This window comes from Helicoverpa armigera, chromosome 13 (genome assembly GCF_030705265.1).
Source record: "Helicoverpa armigera isolate CAAS_96S chromosome 13, ASM3070526v1, whole genome shotgun sequence".
Taxonomy (NCBI): Eukaryota; Metazoa; Arthropoda; class Insecta; order Lepidoptera; family Noctuidae; genus Helicoverpa; species Helicoverpa armigera.
The window spans coordinates 5,796,885-5,822,286 of NC_087132.1; the positions used below are offsets into that span (position 1 = coordinate 5,796,885).

Here is a 25,402-nt window from a genome sequence, read left to right on the forward strand (position 1 = left end):
TGTTTTTTTTTACTATTAACATGAAAGTGTCGATGGCTGCATATTGATGTTTGTTACTTTTGCAAAAAAATTTCTTATCCCACTTACCGAATAGGCTGTCCATTATCCGTGTCTGGAAAATTCCGCGGTACGCGAATATAACGGAAAACTGTTAATTGGCAAACTTAAATTTAGCTGCAGTAATTTAGTGGAGTTTGCCTTCACAGTTGCAGCAATAAGTCCCATTCATGGTTGTAGCCACAGATTGTAGCCATAATATAAGCGACTACCTACTACGGCGTAGCAGTCGTAGCAGCTTCATTGTAGTGCTTTCATATACAACCAAGTTTTACTGAAAAATTATGCCGAATTCATTCCACAGGAGAGAAACATAAGCGAAAATACCAGACGGAAAATGGAAATTCCTTTTCCGAATGCGGAATATTTTTTGCTTTTCAAAGATGATTCTTAATTTCAAAAAGTTACAAAAAAACGGCCATACGCGAGACGTAAAAGTGTTATATATTGCAAGTCAGTGGACCATGTTTTTTAGAAAATGCATGTAACATGGTAATGTGATTTAACATGCGCAGGTTGCACCGTGCAGTGGCACCGTGTAGCCGCACCCTTACCAACGCAAAAAACCCTCAATCAAATCTGTCTCATGGATCAGGGGTAAGATTTAAAAAACTTTAGATTCTGATTAATTATTTTCTATTTTAGCTCTCTAGCTAAACCCTCTGGTAATCCGATTCCTCAAAAGATTCTATAATTTTGAAACGGAAAAAGAAATTAGCCTTCCACGAAAATCCTCAAACTGTGTGTGTGTTTCTTATTCTGAATGAAATGCAATTTTTTTACAGAAAAACGTCTTAAATTAAAAATTTAAATTGCATGTAATGTGCATTTGCCCATACTCTCCGCGCTAGACAAGCAAGTTGGGGAGCAATACATAATGTGGGTGTATTTTTTTAGCTTCGGTAATGCTGTAGCCCTTCTACGAGCAAAGCATTTATCATCACATACTTATATCGCATTTATGGGAATATAAATTTTTTCTGAAGTTCAAAATTACTGTTGGAGTTCAGTAGCCAAAAATGTTAAGGGCTTAAAAAAAATTTAATAAGGGGTGCCAGAGGTTTCTAAGCAGGTTTCTAATTTTGAACTTCAGATAAAATTTTACGTAAGTCCTAAAATGTTTAGCCAAACTGCTTTTTTTCAGGTGTTAGCTACTATCATGATGATTGATGTTGATGTTGATCTGTAAACGTTAGGAAAAAGAGGTAAAATAGAAAAAAAACAATGTTGAAATGAAAATTAATAATAATGAAAAAAAAAATCTAGCTACTAAAGTACAAAAAATCGCTGAACATACATGGGGGTGATTCGGATACCCCATAGCCTAGAGCTTCTAAATTTTTCTTTTGGACGCCTATGGATGGGCAACCCTGTATAGCGATAGGGGTAGCGCTAGCACTGCCGCTGTCGCTTCAGGGTGTCGGTTCGGCGCTGCGGCAAACCCCAAGTTCGAAGCGCCAACGCTTCGCCCACCCGTTTTTTGGAACTGTACTTTAAAAAAAAATAGTTTTTACGGCTAATAATAACGGTAAATTTTACAAGTGGCAACACCAATGTTGTATGTCAGTGAAATGACGTCAATTTCATTCATTCATTCGTTCAAAAAACTCTAAAGATGAAATCAAAACAAATCCAATAAAATAGTTTTGTTTACTTTTTTATTAGTTTACTCATTGAATGTATGTGAAAGTAATAACTTTAGGTATTAAGTGCAACTTTCCAGTTGCTCTGGATTATTTTAGTGCGGTAGAATCTCAGCAGTAAAAAGTTTCAATGTAGAAACCGCTAATACTCCCGTTACTCGGTATTCGCAGTGATATCCACGTCAGAAGTGTATACAAGTTAATAAATTTATCGTGATGGGTCGGTCTAAAGGATACCAGGATCTGGATGACAGCCACATACGGCCACGGTCTCCGGGGCCGCCGATGCCACCACCACAAGAGATTGAAATGGCATCGGTGTCCGTAGTCCCTGACGGTATAGCTACTTTCATTTCCTTTACAGAAAATCTAAATTGAATTAATTTGCCAATTACCTTTTACTTTGTCCTTAACAAAAACATGTTTCTCGTATTCCAAATGAAGATATGACAAGCTCAGATACAGATCTCTAAATATTTCAGTATGCATGTTTACTGTTTAGAAATCTGCCGTCAATCACCTGTCATACAAAAAAGATTTTAATCAACAGATCTCATAATGCATATTAGACATTAATTACCTCTGTAATGTGGTTAACAAATGCTGAATATTTCAGACACTTTCACTGTGACTCAAGCAGTAAATGCTCTCGGGTTTGGCTGGTTTCAAGTCAAACTGTCACTTTTCACCGGACTATGCTGGATGGCGGACTCTATGGAGATGACTATATTGAGCATCTTGTCACCAGCTTTGCATTGTGAATGGAATATCAGCAAGTGAGTAATGCAATGCCACTTAAATGCATTTCAGACTTAGCCATGACATACCTTTCTAAAATGTTGTAATGAAATAACTTCACGTCACTGTTATTAAACAATTAAAGCAATCAATCAAATGTATTTTAGAAAAAGAATATGAAAAATGCATTCATAATTTAAAAAGGGTAATCTCTGTTTTTTTGTTTCCTATAAGATTCTAATTAGGCTATGTTGTATTACAAAAGTAAAAGAGATAAATTCCCCACATTACAGATACCAGCAGGCACTGACTACTACAATAGTGTTCATGGGAATGATGTTGAGCTCCACTTTCTGGGGGAACATCAGTGACCGGTATGGAAGGAAAACTGTAAGCACAAAGTTATTAAAATCTACACACAATCTATAAACATACACAGAAATAATATTATAATATAATGTATGCAGCATGTCAGTTGTGCTAAACACCCATAACACAGCTAGTAAATAAATTAACAGGACGCTAACCAACCATGTGTGAAAACTATTTCAATATAATCTACTTTATGTTTAGGATAACAATAAAGAGGAATCATTTTTTTGTTTGCTGGATTGTCCTGATGGCTCCGAAACTACTGAACAGATTTAACAAATGATTTCACTGTTAGAAACCAACACTCTTTCTATAGGCTTTATTTTATTTATATATTTCCTCACATATTTGCTTTACGAAGTCCCAAAATAAGCAGACCTTGCACTATAGAATATACGTTTTAGAACTTATATACTTTTCTTTTGTAGTTAAATAGGTGATACTAAACAAGCAGTTTAAATTATATTTATTTGTTTACAGGCACTAAGTATGTGTGGTGTATTACTGTTCTACTATGGCCTGCTGAGCTCAATAGCTCCAAACTTCCTCTGGTTGTTATTCCTAAGAGGACTAGTGGGCTTTGCTATTGGATGTGTACCACAATCGTAAGTAGCCTTATTATTTTAATAACCACTCGCCATTCAGTATAATATAATTGAAAGTAAAATAAGATTTTATTTTCAGTGTCACATTGTATGCAGAATTTTTGCCAACAAAACAGAGAGCAAAGTGTGTTGTACTTCTCGATGTGAGTATTACCACAGATTACCTGAATAATTACTTCGGCATTATACTAATATGCTAGCATATAAAAGACACATAAAATGTAGTCTTTGCCTATCTAACTCTTGTGTTGTTTTATTAAAAAACAACAAAATCTCAATGTTACCTAAAAGTTAACAAATCTTCAAGCCTAGCTGTATGTAGTGGTGTAATGTAAATCCATAAGGTAGATATTAAATATTATATTGTAAATTATATAATTTCAGTGTTTCTGGGCGCTAGGAGCTTGTTTGGAAGTAGCTCTGGCGCTGGTGGTGATGCCCACATTAGGCGTGCACTGGCTCCTGGCATTATCAACTATACCACTGCTGTTGTTTGCTCTTATATGCCCTGTAAGTATAGAAAACGGATTCTGATTAGATAGCAGAGGTTTTCTTTAAACCTGGTAACTATTACAGAATTCTAATGAGGTTGAGTTAATTTGAATGCTCATTAACAAAATTATACTTTGAAAAGTATTATATTCTGTCACTATGACAAGCCAAGAAAACTAATAAAAGGTCAGTTTAGGCACTGTGAAATGGTGATGTTCTTTTATTTGAAACCTGAACTGTATTCAAAATAGAATTAATATATACAGTACTATAGTTATTTGTTATACAAGAGTGCAAAGTTGCTTTTTAACCGCGGGCTCAATTTTGATGACCGAGCAAGCGAAGGATTCTAAAATTGAAACACGAGCGTAGCGAGTGTTTCAATAATTAGAATCCTGAGCGATAGCGAGGGAATCAAAAGAGCACAAGGTGAAAAATCTTTGCACTCGAGTGCAACACGTAACTTTTCATCCCACCTCATCGAGGAAATTTAAAAACAAAATGGCGCGCACATATGAGTATCAAATTAAAAAGAAGTACCTATTAAAGTTCATTTATTTGAAAACTCGCGTTTAAAATTAAACGAGGTCAAAAATCTATGTAAAAACAATAATAAAAAATACTTAATTAATTGAATAATTTTTTTAAGCAGTATTTTATTTGTTGAATATGTATTTGTTTGAAAAGTCTTATCAAGATTGTCACAAATGGAGTATTGCACACGATGTTCTAAATTCAAATCACTTTGCCGCTCTAGAGGATAAAAACGACTTTTGCGCTCAGATATCAAAGGGTAAAAATACTCTTTCCGAGATGGTGGGATGAAAAAAATAAATCTCCAATTTGTAACAATTTCAGTGGCTTCCTGAGTCTGCAAGATATCATGTAGCCAGTGGTGAACCTGACAAAGCTTTGGCAACATTAGAACAGGTAAATCTTATATCACCATAACCCTAAAATCTTGAATATTATAGACTTGTAGAAACTTCTTTAACTTGTCTAAATAAAGAGTAACATATTTTTTTTATATATACTTTTACCAAATAAAGGTACCGAAACTACTAAATCGATTTGAAAAATTCCTTCACTGTTGGTAAATAAAGGCTATATTTATTATCCGGGTACAGGAAGTTGTTTCCACTGGAAAAACCTAGTTTATAATATTTGAGTTGTTGTAATAATGTTACCTTGTAACATTCCAGATAGCTCAAGACAATGGCCGACCGATGCTATTAGGTCGTCTGGTTTGCGATGACTCAGTGGGGATAGGCCAGCGGGGCAGACTGAAGCATCTGCTCATTCCACATCTAAGGAACACCAGTTTACTGCTCTGGTTTATATGGTAAGTGTGATTTTTCGCACTTACGTGTTTCACGTATTTATCTAATATTTTGTATATGGACTAAGATTTATTGCGTTTAGGTTCAGGATTGCGAAGTCAAGGTTAATTAAAATTTAATTTATACTGTAAAAGTTGTAACGTGTTCTTAATTCGTTGTTATGGTATTTTGGTGGACAGATAAATACTTTAGACGAGATTAATCTAAGAAAATCTTTTTACTATTTAGTCATCATTATATTCGTCGTCATCGTCGTTTCAGCCCAAAACATCCACTGTTGATCTAAGGCCAGGCCCAAGCCTTTTTACGCATACTCACCGGGCAGGCGTGGCGGTCTTTTTTTAATAGCTATAATTTATTTCCTACTGTATAATTTATTATTTACTATCACATGATTATCATGGTCTGTGCCCAGCAGTGACACGATTAAATCAAAAATCATTGACCGCAAAACAGCACTTTTCGAACGTCAAAAAAAAAAATACATAAGACAGCGCCCAAAACCCCACCCTTCGCTGATAAAAAGGCTGCAACTATTGATTTACTATACATATGTATTATTGTCAGGATGTCGTGCGCGTTCTGCTACTACGGGCTGGTGCTGATGACGACGGAGCTGTTCGAGTCGGAGGGCGGCGGCCTGGAGCAGCCCTGCGCCGCCGACTGCCGCCCGCTGCAGACCACCGACTACATGGACCTGCTGTGGACCACGCTCGCTGAGTTCCCTGGTAACAGAACTTATATGTTATATCGAATCTTAGGTAGGCGGTTTCACCCGCGTCCTATGGGCACTTATGTCTGTCCCCGAATTAAATGTAGCTTATGATGTGATAGTAAAAGAACCTTGAAAATTAGTTCCACAGAGCCTAAGATTACCCCCTACAACGTCACTAAATCACAAACACAAGGCAAACTCAGCCTTGGCTAAAATATATAGCGGTTTTAAAGTGAAGGAACGAACTGAAAAAAAAGATACATTGATTCATATAATATCAATCACGAATCCTTCATATCGTACTCTGTATTCCTTAAGTTTTTTTGATATGCCTGAACTAAGATGTTGACAAGATATTTCCAGAACATATTACAACTGCTTTACGTCCTTTTAAATATGTATTATAAAATTGCAAATACATAATGTTATGCCTTTTTTGTCATCAGGTATATTCGCAACAATATTTATCATCGAGAAGTACGGACGCAAGAAGACCATGGCTACACAATTTGTTATATTCGCAATGTGTGTCTGCGTTCTCATATACAATGGAAAGTAAGTTAATCGACCTTATATTTAATGCATTGATTTTTTTTTATGTTTATAATTCAGTTTTTTTTCTTACTTGTAAAAAGTTTGCGTTTTGCCTCCCAGAGAAAAATCTGATTACCTGTCCCTTGTATGGATTTTGTATTGTAATCTTTCACTGTGAAATAACGTATATTAATATGTTTTCAGTCGTACATTCCTGACCTGCATTCTATTTCTTGCAAGAGGAATCATTGCTGGTCTGTTCCAAGCTGCTTACGTTTATACTCCAGAGGTGAGTCTATAATTATTAATATTAAAATTACAAAATTAGCACACGTACACATATCTTGAATACACTTAGGCCTAAACCACTGTACCAATTTTAATAAAATTTACATACATAAGGATGTGAAGATTATTTTAAAGTTTACATTCAAAAGAATCCTGCCTCATTTCATATTTTTGACAACTGTTCCAGGTTTACCCAACAGCGCTAAGAGCGACGGCGGTGGGCGCCTGCAGTGCCGTCGCTAGGCTCGGAGCTATGATCACACCATATGTTGCACAGGTAACATAAATAAGTTCAAATTATCCCCATATTCTCAATAATCCTTTGTCTGGAGTCTGGGCACTTGAAACTCATAAGATAAGCTGTTATTATATGTTATATTTTTTCTGAATCAACTAAAAGAAAAATAATTGCTGAATCTGGCAAATAAATAACTATGGCTCCATTTGTTCACGGTGCCCTAGACACATGCCCACAAAACACAAAGGATAATGGCGTTGGTTTTGATACTGTTAAATGGACACATGCCCATCAGCCCAGAGTACCCAGTGGATAAGGAGGCCTTGGTTTTAATATGGTTACCGTATATTCAATTTCATAACTTTTTAGTGATACTTGAAGCCAGCTTTTCTTATAATGTGGACATCTTTAATTGCCAACAAATATTCGGTATCGTTATTACTATATATTGAGTATGTATTTTTATATTATTTCAGGTGCTTCTAAAGAATTCCATAGTAATAGCTACAAGCGTATACTCTCTGGTAGCAGTGTTAGCGGCCGGAGCCTGCCTCGCGCTGCCCATTGAGACCAAAGGCCGGGAAATGAGAGACACCGTCACGGTAACCAGCTAGACCAAATAAACATCCATATTTCAAAATATCGGTCATTGTAATAACACCTTTATTGGTATTCGTATTAGGTTACAAATTCAACGATCTTCGTTCATTATTTTATTGTACTTAATATTTTTTGGAATCTCAATCGTGTAGTAAATTAGCGGAAATTCGCGATAATTCGATTGAGAACACATTGATCTTTGTAAGCGTTACGTGCATATTTTTATCACGGAGGTTTGAATCTCATAAGTTTTCTAATATATACTCTATTTTTATAAGTCTACTATTATATTTTATACAAGTATTATTTATACTATGTCTAATGCAGCTAACTTCTAACAGGTTCTATTCCTGTCGTTTTTATATTTAAATGTTATTTCTTACTATTAAGTATACAAATGTGTCTTCGAATGTACGCAATACTTTGTCTTACCCGTTAATAGTATTATAATGACTAACGGCCAGTTTCTTCATCAAAAGTTAAAGTAATGTCTAAAGTTAAAGTAATGGTCAAAATCGTTTTTTCAAGGCTAAAGTGACAGCAAAACTAATAGAAAAATTGAATTTGACCGTTACTTTAACTTTAGACATTACTTTGGCTTTAACTTTTGATGAGGAAACTGGCTGTCAATAGTTAGTGTAACATACTTAATTAAAGAATTATAAAGACTGCCAATACTTAATATCAAGAAAATAGGGCAGTCTCATATAATTTATGTCATTTTTAGAAACTCCTAGAATTTAAGTAAAATATGGCTTATTTCCCAAAAGACTGCTTTTGAGTATGTGCCTAATATGATTATAGTAATATGTAAATGCAAATGTACTTAAATACTCATAACTAATGAATGAATACTCAGAAATGTATCCGTCCTGTTTATTGTCTTCCAATACTATGTCAGTATTCATAATTATGTAATGGCGGCTCCATATTCGTGCTGCGTATGTACTTAGGCTTATAGCCTTATAGCTATTTGGAATTCTGTTATAAAATCGTCGCATCAGACGAAACTTTATTTAAAGATTTAGTCATAAAGCTACATTTTATAGGCTATTTTGAAGCCATGTATTCACTGAGAAACAATTGTTTATAAACACTGTTTCAGAAACAATATCTACGTGTTTCTGAAACAAATATTTTTGTTTCAGAAACATAGGTATAATTTTGTTTCTGTGGACGATGTGGACGGCAGAGTTTCCGAAACATTGTTGCTGTAAACATCTACGTGATGTTTCAGAAACTGAGTATCTGAAACATTGTTTCCCAGTGAATACATGGCTTTATACGTGTTAATCGACAATATTTTCCCAAGTCTGCAAAACTTGGGTATTGTATAGGATGACTGGTAATTAATAGTGTAATAAGTAATACTTTAACACGTGATTCTACCCATGATAACAAACAACTTCCTAAATCAATTTTCTCTCTCTTTCTTATACTCATTAGTTTAATCACAATAACAGCTCTAACTAGCCACTAACAATCTGTCACGTTTGGGCGTTTTTAAAGTCGGAAACAGCTGTTATACTGTTATCTATAACAATAATAAAAAGTTTATTAGGGAAAGTTTACAATTATGAGTACAATCGCGTGTTCAAGTATCGATCACGAATTACCAGTCATATGTATATGCATTTTATATGTCATTTTATATGACCAATATGAATATGAACAATTCAGTGTACCAACGCCACCTCATCAACTGCCTAGCTTTTTACTATTATGTTGGAATAGGCCGGTCCAGCCAGATTTAACATGGGCAACAAGATATCTCTCGGTATGATTGATTGTCAGACTTCCTGGTGCTACTACTAATAATGAACAAATGAGAGCCGGGACACAATTCATCATTCACTTCAAATACGGAAGAATTCCCTATGATATAGAAGGATATCCATCCACCCGCACAGTGACTCATATACATTGGAATTTGGTTCTTATGCGAATCTAATTACGACTTATATTTTATCACATAACAAAAAAAAATACAACTTTATCGGCTTGATTTGCATTTTTCTGAACGATAACTTCTTTATCTCACAACGTGCTCGATAACAATATGATGATCATGTAATTTCCAATTAAATAACAAATACTTTCATGATTATAAAATTGATGTGTAATCTTTTCGATTCCTATTTTTTTTTCCTTGTGTAGGTACCTATATTCTATCGAATAGTCACAGTAACCAATATAAACCAATCCAACATTCATGAAATTTTCTAGTCTCTAGTGTTTGTACTCTCCCACTCAAAATATGTTCAACATCGTTAGGTTTCTGGCGTTCTCTAAGTATCGAATTGTTATTATAACTTAAGGTTGTGATATCGTTAAATATCCAGGTGCTATAGGGGTACCTGCTTTACTACGAAATATTTTATTCATGTAATATTTGTAACAAGACAAAGTAATTTATACCTATCATCATACAAAAATACTATGGCTATTGTAAGATTTGAAGTTACATCTACAGTAACATCTTTGAAAGCAATTTCTAAAAAGGAGAACTTCCCGATTCGGCAACTTTTATTTCTATGCATTTTTCAATTCATTCATCAAATTCAATAGCATTCATATGTATTTTCTTCAAATTTTCATCTAAAGTTAATTTAATTCTTTGTTCAATAACGTCAATCAGGGTTTATGTGTACAAATAGAGAATGTAACATTTATTGTAAACCTAGCAAATCTCTTACAATTATTTTAGTCTGAATATAAATTACGATTAAAATGTATTTCGAAATAATATTAATTAAGCATAAATGTGACCAGTTTTATAATGTTCATAGACATAATAAAAGTTTTATATTTATATATTATGCTAGTAAATATTTTACGGTGATATAATCACAGCTGTAACACCAAATATATTTAAATGCTTATAATATTTAATGTTAAGTTTTACACGATTTTAATAAACAACACTTTTGCACAATTCAGGTCTTTTATTTTTATTTTTTCTTCAATTGGTTAGATGAGTGGAAAAAATGGTGAAAGGAAAAATAAAAGAGGTATTTAATAATATAAGAATTTAATTAATTTAAATCTGTTGAAATTAATACTCACATTCTTCATTATTTTACATATTATGTCAGAAGCAAATAAAATTTTGTAATCACAGTATTAAATCACACAACGCAAAAATAATTTACTAGTCACATTCCACTGTAAGGTACGTAATACATATAATTATGTTCACTTAAATTAAAAAACCTAAATTCCTATGAATACAAGCAGTCAGTCAATAAATGGCGTACATCTTTGTATTGGCCTTATTACTACTAAGGATCATTGTGGCAGGTGTATGTTAAGGTGTCTTTTATTTAAACTGTTAGCTATGATAAACACGAATAAATAAACTGGTTAGTTCGTGGATCTCGATCACATAAATACCAAATGATGCGCTATAAGTGAACTTATTATCAAAACAAACAAAAATAAACCTAACGAAATTGTTGCTCTTTTAGATCCATTGTGTTACGGTGCGTTTTAAACCAAATGAGGGAACATAGCCCAGCCTATACAATTATTTTAGAGAAAACAGCGACAGAATTGTCTGCGTCTGTTTACATTAAAAATATTGAATACAGAAATAACACAAAACAATGTGAATTTGCGTTTAGTCTAAACGCACCCTTACACAGGTTGTTATAATTATATCAGAAATTTCTTAAATAAGTGCCATTTTAGGCCAGCGATTACGTAAATAAGGAAGTAATGTATACTATAGAACATTTCTTTAAACTTAGTTGATTTATATTAGTTACACACACTAGGAGCATCAGATGGGCAAGTTTGTAATTGTCAGGTTTAAAGTGAATCTTACTTGTAATTAACTACAATAAATATCACTGATATTTGATTAACTATAATAAACATCAAAATTGATATTTATCTTAGTAAATTACAGTATATATTAAAGGCTAATTCTTTTCAGACATAAACACACTCTTATACACATTTCATAGCCAGTTATGCGATCAACATCAACTATTTTATATTATAATAAACGGTATTTACTTCCGAAACATACATTTACACATTATCTTCTATTTTTAATCAATACTACATTAATTAAAATATACCTATAACTGGGTGTATAAAAAAATGTTTCATACATAAACAATACACCTAAGGTAAGATGTGAGAAGCTCTAATTGAAGAGCCCTTACCTTAAAAAGTGTAATTTTTCTATGGAAGAGACAAAACTTTATCCCTGCATAAATGCAGGCTGCATAAGAAAAACATCATTATATTTTTAGAGTTCCTACCTAATCAAAAGTTGCACTCAACAAGGTAATGCTACCTCAGTGCCTATTTGCCTGACACACCCACAAACATACTTATAAATAACATTTCCATGTGTTTAGCGTGAACTATTTCGACAGTACTCTCAACATCATAAATATAGCTTGAAACCTTGTTTCCACAAAAAGGTTAATAAATAATAAAGCTTGTTTGTGATGACATATATTTATAATGCTGATTGCTAATTGAGATCAACACACCTAAATTGTAACAAGAATTACAAATATCTATTTTTCTTGAAAACAAATAGAAAACGTATATTTTTATACTTTTCATACAATCAGTAGACTTGTTTCCAAATTGTTAGGTAGGTATTATTAAAGACTGAAGTTAAAACTGGCGCTATAATAGTACAACTATACTCCGAATATTATATTTAATCCTTACTGTGTCTGAAGGTATGTTTTGCAACAGTACAATCATCATTAGTAAAAGCAAGACTGTGCAGTAAATAAACGACCTAATCAATTTTAAACTAACATACACGTGTCCACATGTGTGTTGGGTCCACATTTTCGATTGAATAAACACAACTATAATGTAAAGACATCTTTACCTCCCTAAAGTGTACATATCTAAAAGAAGAGGACATGTTTTAATATCAAATTAGTTCTCAACTATTTGCTCCATTGCCATCAACTATCAATGAATCTAGATTCTAATACCATTAAGAAAATAATAAAAATTATTTGGAACTAAAATTATCTCAAAATCTTATATATTATGATACGGTGGGAAAACACTACAATTATACAATATTTCTACTGTAACATGACAAGAAATGGAAAGCTGTGATATTTACATAGTAAAAATTCCTAATCACAGGTTTCAAATATACATTATATAGCCATAGAATTACACATTTCATTATAATGAATGTTCATTTACTTCTTATTTTCAATGTAATATTAACACATTTATAACTAATAATTATTTTACAAAGATGAAAAATAAGTACCCAGTTTAGAAATAATGGAGAAAAAATCAAACATCAGAGCACAATACTTAAAGCTGCCTTACTGTGATGAGAACATAAAATTGATAAGAATGTATGATAGAGACATTACATCCAAGAGTATGTTTAATCTTGCATAATTACAAGTTACACAATATACATAATAATCAGTATTAGTTTGTAGGTACCTATAAAGGAAAAAATAATGCTAACTTAATCATCATCTAATTCTATAACTATTGGTTCAACATTTTCTGTTGCCTTTGTATACTCTTCTTTTAGTTGTGCCAACAGGGCACACTTTGGTATTTTAAGTTCCTCAGCTTCGTCAATCAACAATTTTAATTTTTGGAGCCTCCCAATGTCGGGTGCAGTGGGAAGTAATATTTTTTTTGTTTCTGTCATCCATTTATCAAAACTATTTACTCTAAAGTCTATAGTCTGTAGCATAATGTGCAGTTCATCCATATCATAGCGATAGTTTAATGTCTTTTTCTCCAGAGGGCATTTGCATAAGTCATCAGCATGCTGCAGACAAACCATGTGTTTACAATCACTACATGATACTGAAGATAAGAAACATGTTGTTTTGCACACTTCACAGAGCCGTTCATCATCACCGAGCAACTCAAATGCAGTCCTACGAACACTCTTAAGTCCCTTTTTTGCTATGTGAGCTCTTAGACTCCCTTCTTCTGCAGTAGCTCTGACTAATTCTTTTTGAGTTTCTAGTGCAGTCTCCAAATCTAGTCTATCCCCTTCCAAAGCCATTTTGCAAATCAATTCATCATGTGAAAAGACACAAAACCTTTTTAGATTTTTGTAGTGAGTTATACACTCACGTCCTATCTTGAGCCAATCAGGTGGAGCAAAATTAACTGCTTCAGCAAAATTATAACCTTGGTTGAAGCCAGCATGATATGCTCTGGGGAAGGTGACTACAAATTCTCCAGCATGCTGATCAGTCCTATAAATTGGTACCCCAGCCGCCATCAAAATATTTGGGTTCATGATCGTTACGAGCTGGTGTAATAAATCTGGTTGCGATTTGAAGAGATCAGGTGCTGCTGCTTTCATGGCATTTTCCAACAATTCAGCACCACTGCCTGGTACGCCGTACCAGGTTTTAGCCTCACCCCAATGCAAATAATTTATTGAATAGCTCCAGTGGTCTTCATTATGCCAGCAAAATGCTGAAAAGCACATACCAACATACATCCAAGGTACAGTCATGCCAGATATGTCAGCATTAATAAATCTTAAAACAGAACCATCTAGTACTGGTAAATTATTTAAGTTCCACCCTGAATCTACATATTCTTGATCGCCAGGATATAGATTGAGTGAAGATTTTGTTGGAAAACCAGATCCATGATCCATTGAGTGAAGGTCTGCACCATATTCTACTGTTACATCTTCTTCCACTGATGAAATAATCCTCCAAAATTCCTTTTCAGCCACTGTTGTTGGAACTAAATGGCCAGACATAGCAAAATAGTCTGATTTAAATTTATCTGCCATTTCTCCAAATTGCTGTAATGTGTATTCTCTTTCTGCCTGAGCAAACCCAAATGCTTCTGCTGGTTTATGGACCTCCTCAGCTATGCAACAAGGGCAACGCCAATCTCCATCAGGTACTGCATTCAATGGAGGTCTTAAACAAAATGTATGATAAGTGTCAGAACAACCATTGCAAATTAATAGCAAGTCATCCCTGTGGTCTTTTTGGCATATTGCACACTGGTATACTGCAAGAGGATCCAGATCATAGCGGGGCCTCTTCCTTGACTTTGTAATATCAAACTCTTCATCATTGAGACCAGGCATTTTGGGCCCTGGTCCATAACAGGCTAATCTTCGTAGCTCTCTGTTGCGTTTTACCTCTTCAGTCTCAACTTTGTTCTTTAAGCTATCAAAATCAGGTTTGATATCAGACCCTGTCTTAGTTTTTTTAATACTTGTGTGAGGCTTATCTTCATCAAAATCTAAGTCTACTTTGATCTTTGTTATTCGTTCTATTGGTACTTCAATAATCTGTGGCTTCCCAACTTCATCTTCTTTTACTTCAAATTTGGGCTCAGACTTCTTCACAGTTTTTAATATATCAGCTTTACTTTTTTCAAATATTTCATAGGGAAGCAAAATTTTTTCATAATTGCTCCTTAGAAAATTCATAGAACTAGTGTGTTGACTGTAACCCATGGCATTAGCAATCTTACGCCATTTTTTAGGACTATTGCAGGCTTCAAAACCACCTTCTTCATCAACCCAAAATTTGAGACAGTACAAATCTAAGGTTTTATTTTCAATCATAGGTATTTTCAATGGCGATCCTTGAAGTTCCCAAAACTTTAAAATCTTCTCGAGAAACAAAAGTTTTAGACGCGTTATGGCTTCCAACTCGTTCACTTTCTGTATCCTAGGAACAAATTTCAATTTGTCCACGTCTAAAGAAAAAGGTGGCTGCCAGCGTGACGGAGGCTTTATTTTACAGATGCCTGTTTTTTCTGCAACAGGACGAATTTTTGCTATATATCCGAGTGGATCCAAGAATTCTTCGGGCGTAGGTTCAAACACAGGCGCTTCGGGTGGTGGAGTGAAAGTGAATTCTGCACTTTTATGCATGGCATTTTTCTGTATATTTTTGCTATCCATTTTCGTTGACAAAATAAAGCCACACTATTAACCCAATAATTGAATCTCACGATAGTAAAACATTTCACTTGAAGTAAAAGTCTACGTGACTTTTCACCATGTGTAAATGGCTCCTAAAATGTTGAGATAGTAAAATACACTATAACACTGCCATTTTATATTTACACCGCATTTTTAGATATACGCACAGTTTTAAACACAAGATAATATCATTGCTGATTTCCTTGAAGACAAAACGTAAGTAGTATTAATTATCACGGAAACAAAATAAGTATTGATTATACGATTTTCGTTTACAAAAGCTGTATCGGGCTAGTCACATCTCACAACCAGCCAGTTACTTGATAACTCACTCGACCGACACAGGCGACACAGTCAGTTCGTTCATTGATGCCTCGTTCAAACGCAGCTCGCTCGTCAATAATATTACGTGCACGTATGTACGATTAAATATATAATGTCGTCTTGCTCTTCCTCAATCACAATCGGCGTGAATCGAAATGCTTACTAGGGGTTTTATCGAATATTTCTTGACCATTTGATATCATGAATACCTAATTACGTAGACTCTATTAATAAAAGGTTCACATAAGTTTTCTGTTAATGAAAGGTCCTATAAATTATTGCAAGAGTGATTCCACAACTTAGGAAAATTCATTTTCTAATAACTTAGTGCAGTTTAAAATATTGCTAGAGGTCTATATTTACCCACAGTTTTCTAAAATAGCTTGATGTTGAATTATAGATATTAATCTAATTCAGTTATTTAAATTCCTAAACTTACTAGATTTGCTTACGCATTTATACAATTTTATGAAAACTGTATTATGCCTGGTTCAGATTCTATTACCTACCTATATAAAAGGCAATAGTAATATCGGACTATATAAGAAACCCCAAAAATGGTAGGTACCTAGTAATGGTAAAAAGATGTTGTTTTTAATTTTCAGCATTTTAGGCTTTTAGTCCAAAATCATTTATCATCATCCATTTGTAAATAACTACACTTAATTACTTCAATAGTTCTCATAACACATATTACCTAATGCAAAGTTCTTATGAATGCGAATAAATAAAATAGCAATCGACACTTTGTAGTCTTCATCATCAAGTCAAGTCTAAATCAAATCACTGACTATTTTTACCCGATGCGTTAATATATTTTTCGAGAGATGGCCTCTATTTCTCAGTTTAATCCTGATTAAATTTCGGGAGTGTACCGATTAGCGGTTGGAACAAAAAAAATAGAGATATGTACGGAAAATCATTAAAAAAATACATAGCCATTGGAATTCAAAACTTCCCCCTTTTTAAGAAGTTAAAAATTGTGATCATCTCGTGAATGTGTTTATTATATATTTTATACTTATTGTTTTGTTTTGGCTGTACAAATAATCGATTTATTTCATATTGCCAGCATACGTAAGAAAAAAGTGTAGGTACCTACTACAAAACATTATTATATTTACATAAAAATATTTTTGAACTTATACTTTATCGACTTACGTAGGTACTTACTATTACCCGGATTAATGCATAGATAGGTATTAAATACCTACCAGGAATAAGCTAAGTGAATACACTTTTACGGAAAGAACTTGTAGGGGAAAAGATTCATAAGAATTTATTATTTTATATAAAATTTTCTGAATTTACGTTTATATTTTATAATATTTTGACATTGGGTGGCTGTACCTACTACGTATTTGATGTGCTTTGGCGGTAACCGGCTGAACCGATTGAAATCAAATTTAACTACACGGCGAGGCGAAAAGGCGAGATAGTTATAAGACACAGAATACCTCCATGGCCAATAATGGCCGGAGAGAGTTGCTATTGTTGCTATCTAGGAGCGAGAATTTGTTTCCTTAGGATCAGGGTGAATTGAAAGCGATAGAATTCATTTAAATAAAAAAAAAAACATTAATATTAAATTAGTACCTACTCCATCTATATCAGTCATAAAGTCAAATACGTTTAGGTATTCAAATTAGGCATTACATAATAGGCTGCCCGCGTACGTACGGTATAATCATCGGCAAGGATACTGAGCCCTGACCTTCACCTGCGCGGAAGTGATTTATTGGTTTATTGCCATAAGTGTACAGTGCGCAAAGCGATCCGCACTCTTCCGCCGAGAGCTCATTATCCGTGCCGATAACTATACGTGGGCTGGTAGGGCAAACAAAAAATGGTCTAATTATGCTGCGTTGTATCCAACAACCAATAAAGGTATAATTTGAAGTAAACTGGCAACAAAAAAACTGTCAAGTGACAATCTGTCTTCCGTCATATAATGTTATGTCATTTAAGATAACCTCAATGTGATTTAGCATCCAAAAATAAGAAGAAGCTTTCGATTTAAAGTGTATTTCTAAAAGAAAAATGTTAAATACACTTCGTGGGGCTTTGACAGCCAACTTACAATTACAACAGATAAGATGTGCACATAGAATAAGAGGCAAAGCTCCCATTTTCTGCCGCACTATAAAGGAGCGGTTGGACGAACTTAACTATAAAGATGAATTGTATACAACAAGAATTGATATTGGTTTGCCCCGAGCGAAGTAAGAAATACATTGCAACTATTTTTCGAAATTAAATTAACCCTTTTGATTCCTATTTGGTATCCTTTAACTGTTTGGTAAAACTCGTAACAACAAATCACTATGAGCCCATTTCATTTCAACATGTTCCTTTATTTTATAACGCGTTCCTGAATTAATAGTCTCAGAGATAAAACAATTTTGTAAAGCAATGCTTTCTAAACTTGAAAATAAATAATAATAAAAATTATAATCCATTCCAGAAAATCAACAGAGGGTAAACGCATATCAAGGTTAGATCATCTTAAGAAAAATAAGGCAGACAAGGAGCTAGAGCAGCTGGCGCGCAATAACAAATTGGAAATTGATTTAAATGAAGTAAAGAAGGAATGGCTCAACACATTGGGTCCCCAGCATAAGAAACAAATTGCTGATCACTATGGTGTATTTGAACATTTATATGGAGAAGGATACTTTGTTCCATATTTGAATTTGGAAGTATTGTATGATCTGAAAAACGGTTCTTATCTTCCTGTTTATACTGGTAATGAAATAAAACCAGCAGAAGCTCTAGAGTATCCTATTGTTAACTATGAAAGTGATGATAGCACTCTGTGGACACTGGCTCTTACAAGCTTAGATGGCCATTTAACAGAAAGCAACAAAGAGTATGTGCACTGGCTAGTTGCAAATATCCCTGGTAATGCTGTAGAGAAAGGTGATACAATTGTGGATTACTTGCGCCCCATCCCCCTGAAGGGCACTGGGTATCATAGATATGCATTTGTTTTATACAAGCAAGAAGGGAAATTATCTTATGATGTTACAAAAGGTAATTTTTGCTTAATTTAAAATTCAAGGTTTTTTCAGTAACATAGTAAACTAATAGTGCTTTCATTATTTTTTCTGTTACTTATATAACAGTGGGATTTTTTTAGTAACTTCATCATCACCACTGGAAGACAGGACATTTGTGACGAGAGAGTGGTACCAAAAGTATCAAGATGACATAACTCCTGCTGGACTAGCATTTTTCCAAACCAACTGGGATGCTACAGTTAGAGAGTTCTTCCATGATGTGCTGCAAAGCAAGGAGCCAGGTAACTGTTATATCTTTACTTTGTCTGTTTAGCTAAGGTTGTGGTTTTTGGCTACATTAAAACCAGCACCAAACAGCTTCAGAACAAGCCTTTACCTACTGGTGATTTTTCTCCTATCAATATAAAATGGACGTAGTTATGCAGAAACGTTCCAACCCACAAGTCACCCGAAATTGAGTTATTGTGATTGAACAGCCTAAAATTTAGCATATGGTTATCTAAACTCAATATAATTCAACAATAAAACCTCTAGTACCTTTACTAGTTAGAATAAAAAAGAATATGCGTAAATGCTTATATCTCAAATTCAAGTTGAATTTGAGATATAAGCATTTACGCGTACAGTGGGTTGGAACGTTTCTGCATAACTACGTCCAAATTAAGTATGACAGAAAAAGTTTAACAGCTTTAATTTAAATAAAATAAATAAGCAACTGACTTTTGAAATAGCCTGTAAATAACTTAAGTCTGGCTAGAACAAAAAAACATTAATGTTGACAGCAGTTTTGCTCAACTAAAATTAATCACTTTTTTTTCAGTTTATGAGTATGATTTCCCTAAGCCCTATCACAGACCACAGGAATGGTTTCCCCGAAGAAAGGCATTCAACATATACATGGATAAGTACAGGGATCCAAAGCAGATTAACAAGGAGTATTTATTACGCAAGTTGAAGAATGAGGATCCTTTCAAGAAGCCTCCACCGCCTCTCCAGTTCCCCAATGCCCAACCGTTCCCTAAAAACATGCCATCATGGTTGAAACTTCATGAAGAGAAGATACGGATGGGATGGGGTAGAATTAATGAGGTTTAGATATAGTAAATGTATTAGCTAGAAATATTATTGTTTAATTATTTTGAAAGTTTAATCAATTATCTAGTTTAATCAAGAATACTAGGCAAATCCTCCATTGCAAGTCTATACCCAAAACTATCTAATTTAGGGAGTCCAAAAGCTTGGATGGTTTACAAAAATAACATTGCTTTGTATGGTTACGCCGCACGAGTTAAAATAAAACACACATTATTTCCATTACGAACTTTTATTAAACATTAAAATATAAAATTAACTTTCTTAAATCAGACCAAATTTTAAACAATGTGCAAAGAAATGGGTTTTTTCTTGAAATTGCATGAACTTCTAAGTATAGTTACATCTAGTACAGTCTGAGCATCATGAATTTTCCAATAGAAAAATAATCAGAAATTATACTTTCTGTATGAAAAAGTATGTTGTCTGTAATAACATTCTATAGGTTTTTTCCAAAATATATTAAAAAAAAACAGACATTAGAAAGTTAATCATAATTTAATTTTGACTCAATTTATATGGCATAATGAAAACTAAATACTTAAGTAAAATATTCAGAATACTTAGTTTCAATAAATGCAACCATAGATTTGATGGTAATAAATTTTATATCATGTGCTTGTTGAGAACCTAGTACACACGTATTATTTAAATTTTGAGGCCCAATATATTATATACGCACCATATAGCGACTAGTTGCTGCTAGCTAGCTTTGCACTACAAAGGTTTGCCAAATCTACAAAAGAAAAACAATCTGAACAAAAATAATTCTTAAAGAATGCTTAAAATATACACATGGGTTTATGTTTTCACATAGATAATTATGATACCCACTCCATATTATAAGTGTGTTATACAGTATTTTATATACCTAGTGAATTTGCAATTCTGATTACTAATTTGATACCAAATATTGCATAGGCGATGGTGTAATCTAGTCAAGACCAACGTCGTCATCTGTGGGAGCCTTCGGCCCTCCCGCTCCTGGTGCGGCGCCGCCGAAACCTGGAACAGATATCAAATTAAAATATTGCTGTAAAACAAATAAAAATACTATAGCTCTCATTAAATAAAATTGACCCTGCCATTGCGATCTTGGTGTCTGTCAATTTGACTGTTGCCAGTCATTAGTAGTCTACCTACGAAAAGGCAAGTTATTGCAAATGAGTGGGATAAAAGCTTGTAAAAAAAAAACATACCTGGGAAACCGCCAGCACCGCCTTTTCCGAGTTTTGTTTGCAATTTTTCTATAACTGCAGCAATCTTGGGATTATTCTGATACTTGACGAAGTTAGCCGGGTTGGACGAAACATCTTGGAATGCTGCGGCGACCTCTGGGTCCTAAAAATAAGAATTGATTCTCTCTGAGTTGTGATGATTACAAGTGTATAAGCATGACACTGATGCACATATCTATAGTCAAAATTTTTTTATAAGGGTCAGAAGGTTCACATAACACTTAAATTATTAAGTTAAAGAGTTTGTTGAAAATACAAATATTCAGCAATATTGAATAAACAATTTCATTACTCACTTCATACTCATTTAGTCATGTAATTATTTTCAAACCGACACCTACAAGAATGTTAAACTCGCAATTACCTGGAATGCAGACATGATCTCCTGATCGAACAGGAGGTTGCTGAAGTCCTGAGGGTTGAGTCCTGCTGGGAAGCCGCCGCCACCCGCGCCTCCGAAGCCTCCGGCTCCCGGGAAGCCACCCGCGCCGGGGAAGCCACCTGCGCCTGGGAAGCCGCCAGCCCCGGTGGGCGGGGCGCGAGCGTTGGCTTCAGCTTGTGCACGCGCGGCGCGAGCTCTGGCCTCCTGAGCTTTACGAGCCCTGCGCAGCTTTTCGCGATGCTGAAATAATGAAACGGTTTTCTCTTTTGTTACAAACGCCTACGTTTTGTTGGGGTCTTAATTAAAGAGGTTGTTTTTATAAACAGATTTTCTAAAAAGGCGTTTTCAGCACATTGGGGCACATAAATCAAGCAGTAAATACATACTTCTCTCTCTTCCTTCTTGCGTTGCACACTGAGCTTGTGTTGGCGCAGTTTCTCAGCATTGGGTTTGACCTCACTCAGCCATTCATTGGTTTGATCATCATAGTCAATTTTCAGAGATTCACAGAGATCATGAGATGCTTCCTCGAACTTGCCCAGTAACCTGTGAAGCGATGCTTGACATTAATGTTACACTCTGTGGAATACTGCAATTTTGTGTTTTTTATTTTTATATTACTCCAAAAAAATGCCTCACATTATAATATCTGATAAAATTCTGATCACAGAATTAAATGCATGATATGCTAGGCCACTGCAATCATTTTAACATTAGTGTGAAAATGTTATGTATTTTTATTAACACGTAGATGTAAATTGCAACCTATGTCATACATTTTTGTAACATTCAGTTTTGTAAAGGTCGTAGAATATTCCTACATATGATTTAAGGACAAAGTCACCTGTAAGCACGTCCACGGAATTTATAAGCAGCGGCGCTGTCGCAGTTCAGTTCCAGAGCGCGAGTGCAGTCTTTGATGCAGGCATTTGGTTTGTTCATCTTAAGGTAGATCTGTGGACACAATACATCTAAGTTAAGCGTGGACATATAGAGGGACTGATGAGTACTTTGTACAGTATATTAAAGGGTTGTAAATATTACATTAAAATTACTGTTACAGCCTTTTATCGTCCCACTACTGGGCACAGGCCTCCTCTCACACGGAGGATTAAAATTAATCAATGTCAAAAAAGAGCTTCAGGTTTCCAAAGATAAAGAAATAAAAATATTTCTGACATGAATAACTTGTATTATACCTGTCCTCGTTTAGCGAAAAGTAAAGCACTCTGTGGGTTAAGCTCAATAGCTTCATTGTACAGTTTGATGGCTTCATCATACTGTTGCTCGGAGAAAGCCTTCATGGCCTGAGACCTCTTCTCATCGGACTGGTCTCGTTCCTCATCGGTCACCTCTTTGGTCTCATCTCCCATAACCTGAGCACTGTCCACTGTGTCTGCATCTATGACACCTGTGTGAAAAAAAAGGTTGTTTGTAATTGAATTCTTAAAATTGAACAATAGAGTTTGGACTATCTATGGTTGCATAGCTAATAGTTTCCTATTATTTTGCAATAATTTTATTTACTATGGATGTCCCACAGTTTCACTTGTGTCCTATGGGAACCCGTGTCTGAATAAAATGTATCCTATGTTACTCGCTGTTTAGCTTCCTAACAGTCAAATCCGTTCAGTAGTCTTGGAGTCTTTAGAGTACAAACAAAGAAAAAAAAAGTTTCCTCTTTAATATAGTAGTATAGATTATTAACAAAGGCATTCAATTATAAATAACTTGAGATGATTTATCAGTGGCCTGTTATTTAATAGTTATTGTACATTGTTTTTATAACAACACACTTATCTTGTCCACAGACATGTTATGACATAGCGTTGTTGATAATTTTATTTTTATTATTCAAAGCTCTTGATGCACACTTATATCATACTGTTTGTATAGTTATCGGCACGGATATTGGGCTATGATCTTCACCTGCGCAGAAGCGATTTATTGGTTTATTGCCTTATGTGTACAGTGCGCAAAGTGATCCCCACTCTTCCGCTGAGAGCACAATATCCGTGCCGATAACTATAATTAAATAAAATTTCATTATAATAAGATCAACACTTGAAAGGATGCAAACTGATTAAGAGGGAATTGGTGCTCACAGGGGAAGGCCCACATTTAACAACGTCCAGCAATAGTCAGATATGACAATAATAGCTTTAGATTAAAGACTGCATTACTCAGAATATATTCAAGGTACATTTTAATCTAGTATAGCAAGTTGCACCTCTATGATGGCCTAACTAACAGATATTGGTTTCAATTATTAGTACAAAATAATTACCTTCCATGTCCAATTCCACATCAGATTCTGCCGAGGACTCTTCACCGGAAGAAGCTGCAGCTGCTTCCTCAGAATTGTTGTTTGATGCATTGCTGTAACTACAATAATTCATATTGACACACTTATTTCTACAGATCCAGAGGTGAAGAAACTAATATTTAGCTAGCAACATTCTATTTAGAAAAGTTTTAAAATTGACCTTGTATTATAATAATCTCATAACTGACTAAAGGGCAGTAGGATTGTAGTCATATTTGTTGGATTATGAACACCCAGACAAACCCGTCCTGGCTTTGCATGGGTGAAGTTTTTTTCTTAATAAAATATTTTATACTTCATGATAAGATTGATTTTCTTTGAATCACTAAAGTATAGCATAGGAAGATTTAAAGTTTCAAGTGCAGGTTATTGAACAGTGAAGACAGAGGTCCATTGTTTTCATGTATTAGTTAATTATTGCCATACATATTCATAAGTTATATGATTTCCATATCACAATATGAACGACAAAGAGGCAGACTCCTTCATTAAAGGATTGAAACTTAATTATGCTTTAAACATCGCATTTTATTTAACATACCAATATAACTTGGGATTTAATTGCCTGTATGATTACTGAGAAAATTCAAGCAATTGCTACTACAAGTATTGGTTGAAGAATAGGCTAGAGATGATGGTATTACATCAATATTACAGTTTATACTTACTTATCTCCTGATGGGGTAAAATTCTTAGCACTAGGTGTTGGGCCGGGAATCGTGACACCCAGTGAAGCCAGATATTCTTTAAAGAAAGCTAATTTTGGATGGTGTATTATCTGCGGTTCGCCTTTGCAAAACTCTACAAATGCTTTCAACTGCGTCAGTTGCTCCTCGTTGAATGGACAACTCATTTTTCTTGACTATCACTGATAAAGCTGCCGGCAAAATGAATAATTAACACAACGAAATATAGCGTCACAAACCTATATTTTAAGATTTCAAATTGAACTGCGAACAATACAGGTAAAGAGAGTATGGTTATGCGTGTAAAATAACAATAATTTTCTCACTTTCTAATAAAATACTAGGAAACCGCACTGCAAAGACCGCATAAAACAAATAAATTGACACTTCGTCGGATACGGAATTTTCTCGCTTCTTCTACAACCACAGATAATAATATGCCTAATTTATTTAGGCATTTATGCCGAATCATTGATATTTTTCGTTTTATTTTATATACATTTCTATGTTTGCTGTTATACGGTACTAAAACCATTTTTTTTTATGTAAGTTGTTTTGTTTCTTTTCATGATGGGCTGAGGTCATGGGTGTAATTATAGGTATCTAGATATTGGTAATATGACGGACGGACAGACCTACTTCTCTAATTCTCTTGCTATGATTGCTGATTGCGAACTCGCGAGAAACAGCTTGTATAAATAGAAGTCCTTATACAATAACATAAAAATAAGTCGAAAGCAACAGCAGTAGCGATATCTGTCGAAGTTCTTTTG

The 25,402-nt window shown here is 34.4% G+C and overlaps 4 protein-coding genes across 4 annotated transcripts; 2 read left to right on the forward strand and 2 right to left on the reverse strand.

The window, feature by feature from the left end:
* The first annotated feature begins 1,635 nt into the window (after positions 1–1,635).
* Positions 1,636–10,566, forward strand: LOC110371671 (synaptic vesicle 2-related protein). The gene is made up of 13 exons (XM_064037647.1): positions 1,636–2,037; positions 2,317–2,476; positions 2,732–2,828; positions 3,291–3,415; positions 3,495–3,558; positions 3,800–3,925; positions 4,766–4,837; positions 5,110–5,249; positions 5,815–5,975; positions 6,409–6,517; positions 6,701–6,785; positions 6,972–7,061; positions 7,499–10,566. The coding sequence occupies exons 1-13, from the start codon at positions 1,917–1,919 to the stop codon at positions 7,634–7,636; spliced, it is 1,488 nt and encodes a 495-aa protein (XP_063893717.1). The 5' UTR covers positions 1,636–1,916; the 3' UTR covers positions 7,637–10,566.
* A 70-nt stretch (positions 10,567–10,636) lies between these two features.
* On the reverse strand, positions 10,637–15,981 carry LOC110371606 (lysine-specific demethylase 5). Its single transcript, XM_021327934.3, has one exon. It carries the CDS (start codon positions 15,538–15,540, stop codon positions 13,099–13,101), a length of 2,442 nt encoding a protein of 813 aa, XP_021183609.3. The 5' UTR covers positions 15,541–15,981; the 3' UTR covers positions 10,637–13,098.
* A 1,833-nt stretch (positions 15,982–17,814) lies between these two features.
* On the forward strand, positions 17,815–20,025 carry LOC110371601 (large ribosomal subunit protein mL38). Its single transcript, XM_021327924.3, has 4 exons — positions 17,815–18,107; positions 18,350–18,918; positions 19,025–19,186; positions 19,726–20,025. Exons 1-4 carry the CDS (start codon positions 17,926–17,928, stop codon positions 19,998–20,000), a joined length of 1,188 nt encoding a protein of 395 aa, XP_021183599.3. The 5' UTR covers positions 17,815–17,925; the 3' UTR covers positions 20,001–20,025.
* A 451-nt stretch (positions 20,026–20,476) lies between these two features.
* LOC110371600 (hsc70-interacting protein) lies at positions 20,477–25,114 on the reverse strand. Its single transcript, XM_021327923.3, has 9 exons — positions 24,956–25,114; positions 24,612–24,820; positions 23,905–24,002; positions 22,817–23,028; positions 22,462–22,571; positions 22,004–22,163; positions 21,600–21,857; positions 21,197–21,338; positions 20,477–21,002 (listed from the first exon to the last, which is right to left on the reverse strand). The coding sequence occupies exons 2-9, from the start codon at positions 24,794–24,796 to the stop codon at positions 20,932–20,934; spliced, it is 1,236 nt and encodes a 411-aa protein (XP_021183598.3). The 5' UTR covers positions 24,797–24,820; positions 24,956–25,114; the 3' UTR covers positions 20,477–20,931.
* Positions 25,115–25,402: the final 288 nt, after the last annotated feature.

What these genes read in the sequence shown, in the direction of transcription:
- LOC110371600 (XM_021327923.3), bottom strand. Translation starts at nt 24,796, where the DNA reads ATGAGTTGTCCATTCAACGAGGAGCAACTGACGCAGTTGAAAGCATTT. An exon ending in AGATCATGTCTGCATTCCAG is followed by an intron (nt 21,339 to 21,599) that starts GTAATTGCGAGT and finishes TCTTATTTTTAG; the next exon opens with GACCCAGAGGTCGCCGCAGC. An exon ending in CGGTGCTGGCGGTTTCCCAG is followed by an intron (nt 21,003 to 21,196) that starts GTATGTTTTTTT and finishes TATCTGTTCCAG; the next exon opens with GTTTCGGCGGCGCCGCACCA.
- LOC110371606 (XM_021327934.3), bottom strand. Translation starts at nt 15,540, where the DNA reads ATGGATAGCAAAAATATACAGAAAAATGCCATGCATAAAAGTGCAGAA.
- LOC110371671 (XM_064037647.1), top strand. Translation starts at nt 1,917, where the DNA reads ATGGGTCGGTCTAAAGGATACCAGGATCTGGATGACAGCCACATACGG. An exon ending in ACCGGTATGGAAGGAAAACT is followed by an intron (nt 2,829 to 3,290) that starts GTAAGCACAAAG and finishes ATTTGTTTACAG; the next exon opens with GCACTAAGTATGTGTGGTGT. An exon ending in CTTTGGCAACATTAGAACAG is followed by an intron (nt 4,838 to 5,109) that starts GTAAATCTTATA and finishes GTAACATTCCAG; the next exon opens with ATAGCTCAAGACAATGGCCG.
- LOC110371601 (XM_021327924.3), top strand. Translation starts at nt 17,926, where the DNA reads ATGTTAAATACACTTCGTGGGGCTTTGACAGCCAACTTACAATTACAA. An exon ending in ATTGGTTTGCCCCGAGCGAA is followed by an intron (nt 18,108 to 18,349) that starts GTAAGAAATACA and finishes AATCCATTCCAG; the next exon opens with AAAATCAACAGAGGGTAAAC. An exon ending in ATCTTATGATGTTACAAAAG is followed by an intron (nt 18,919 to 19,024) that starts GTAATTTTTGCT and finishes GGATTTTTTTAG; the next exon opens with TAACTTCATCATCACCACTG.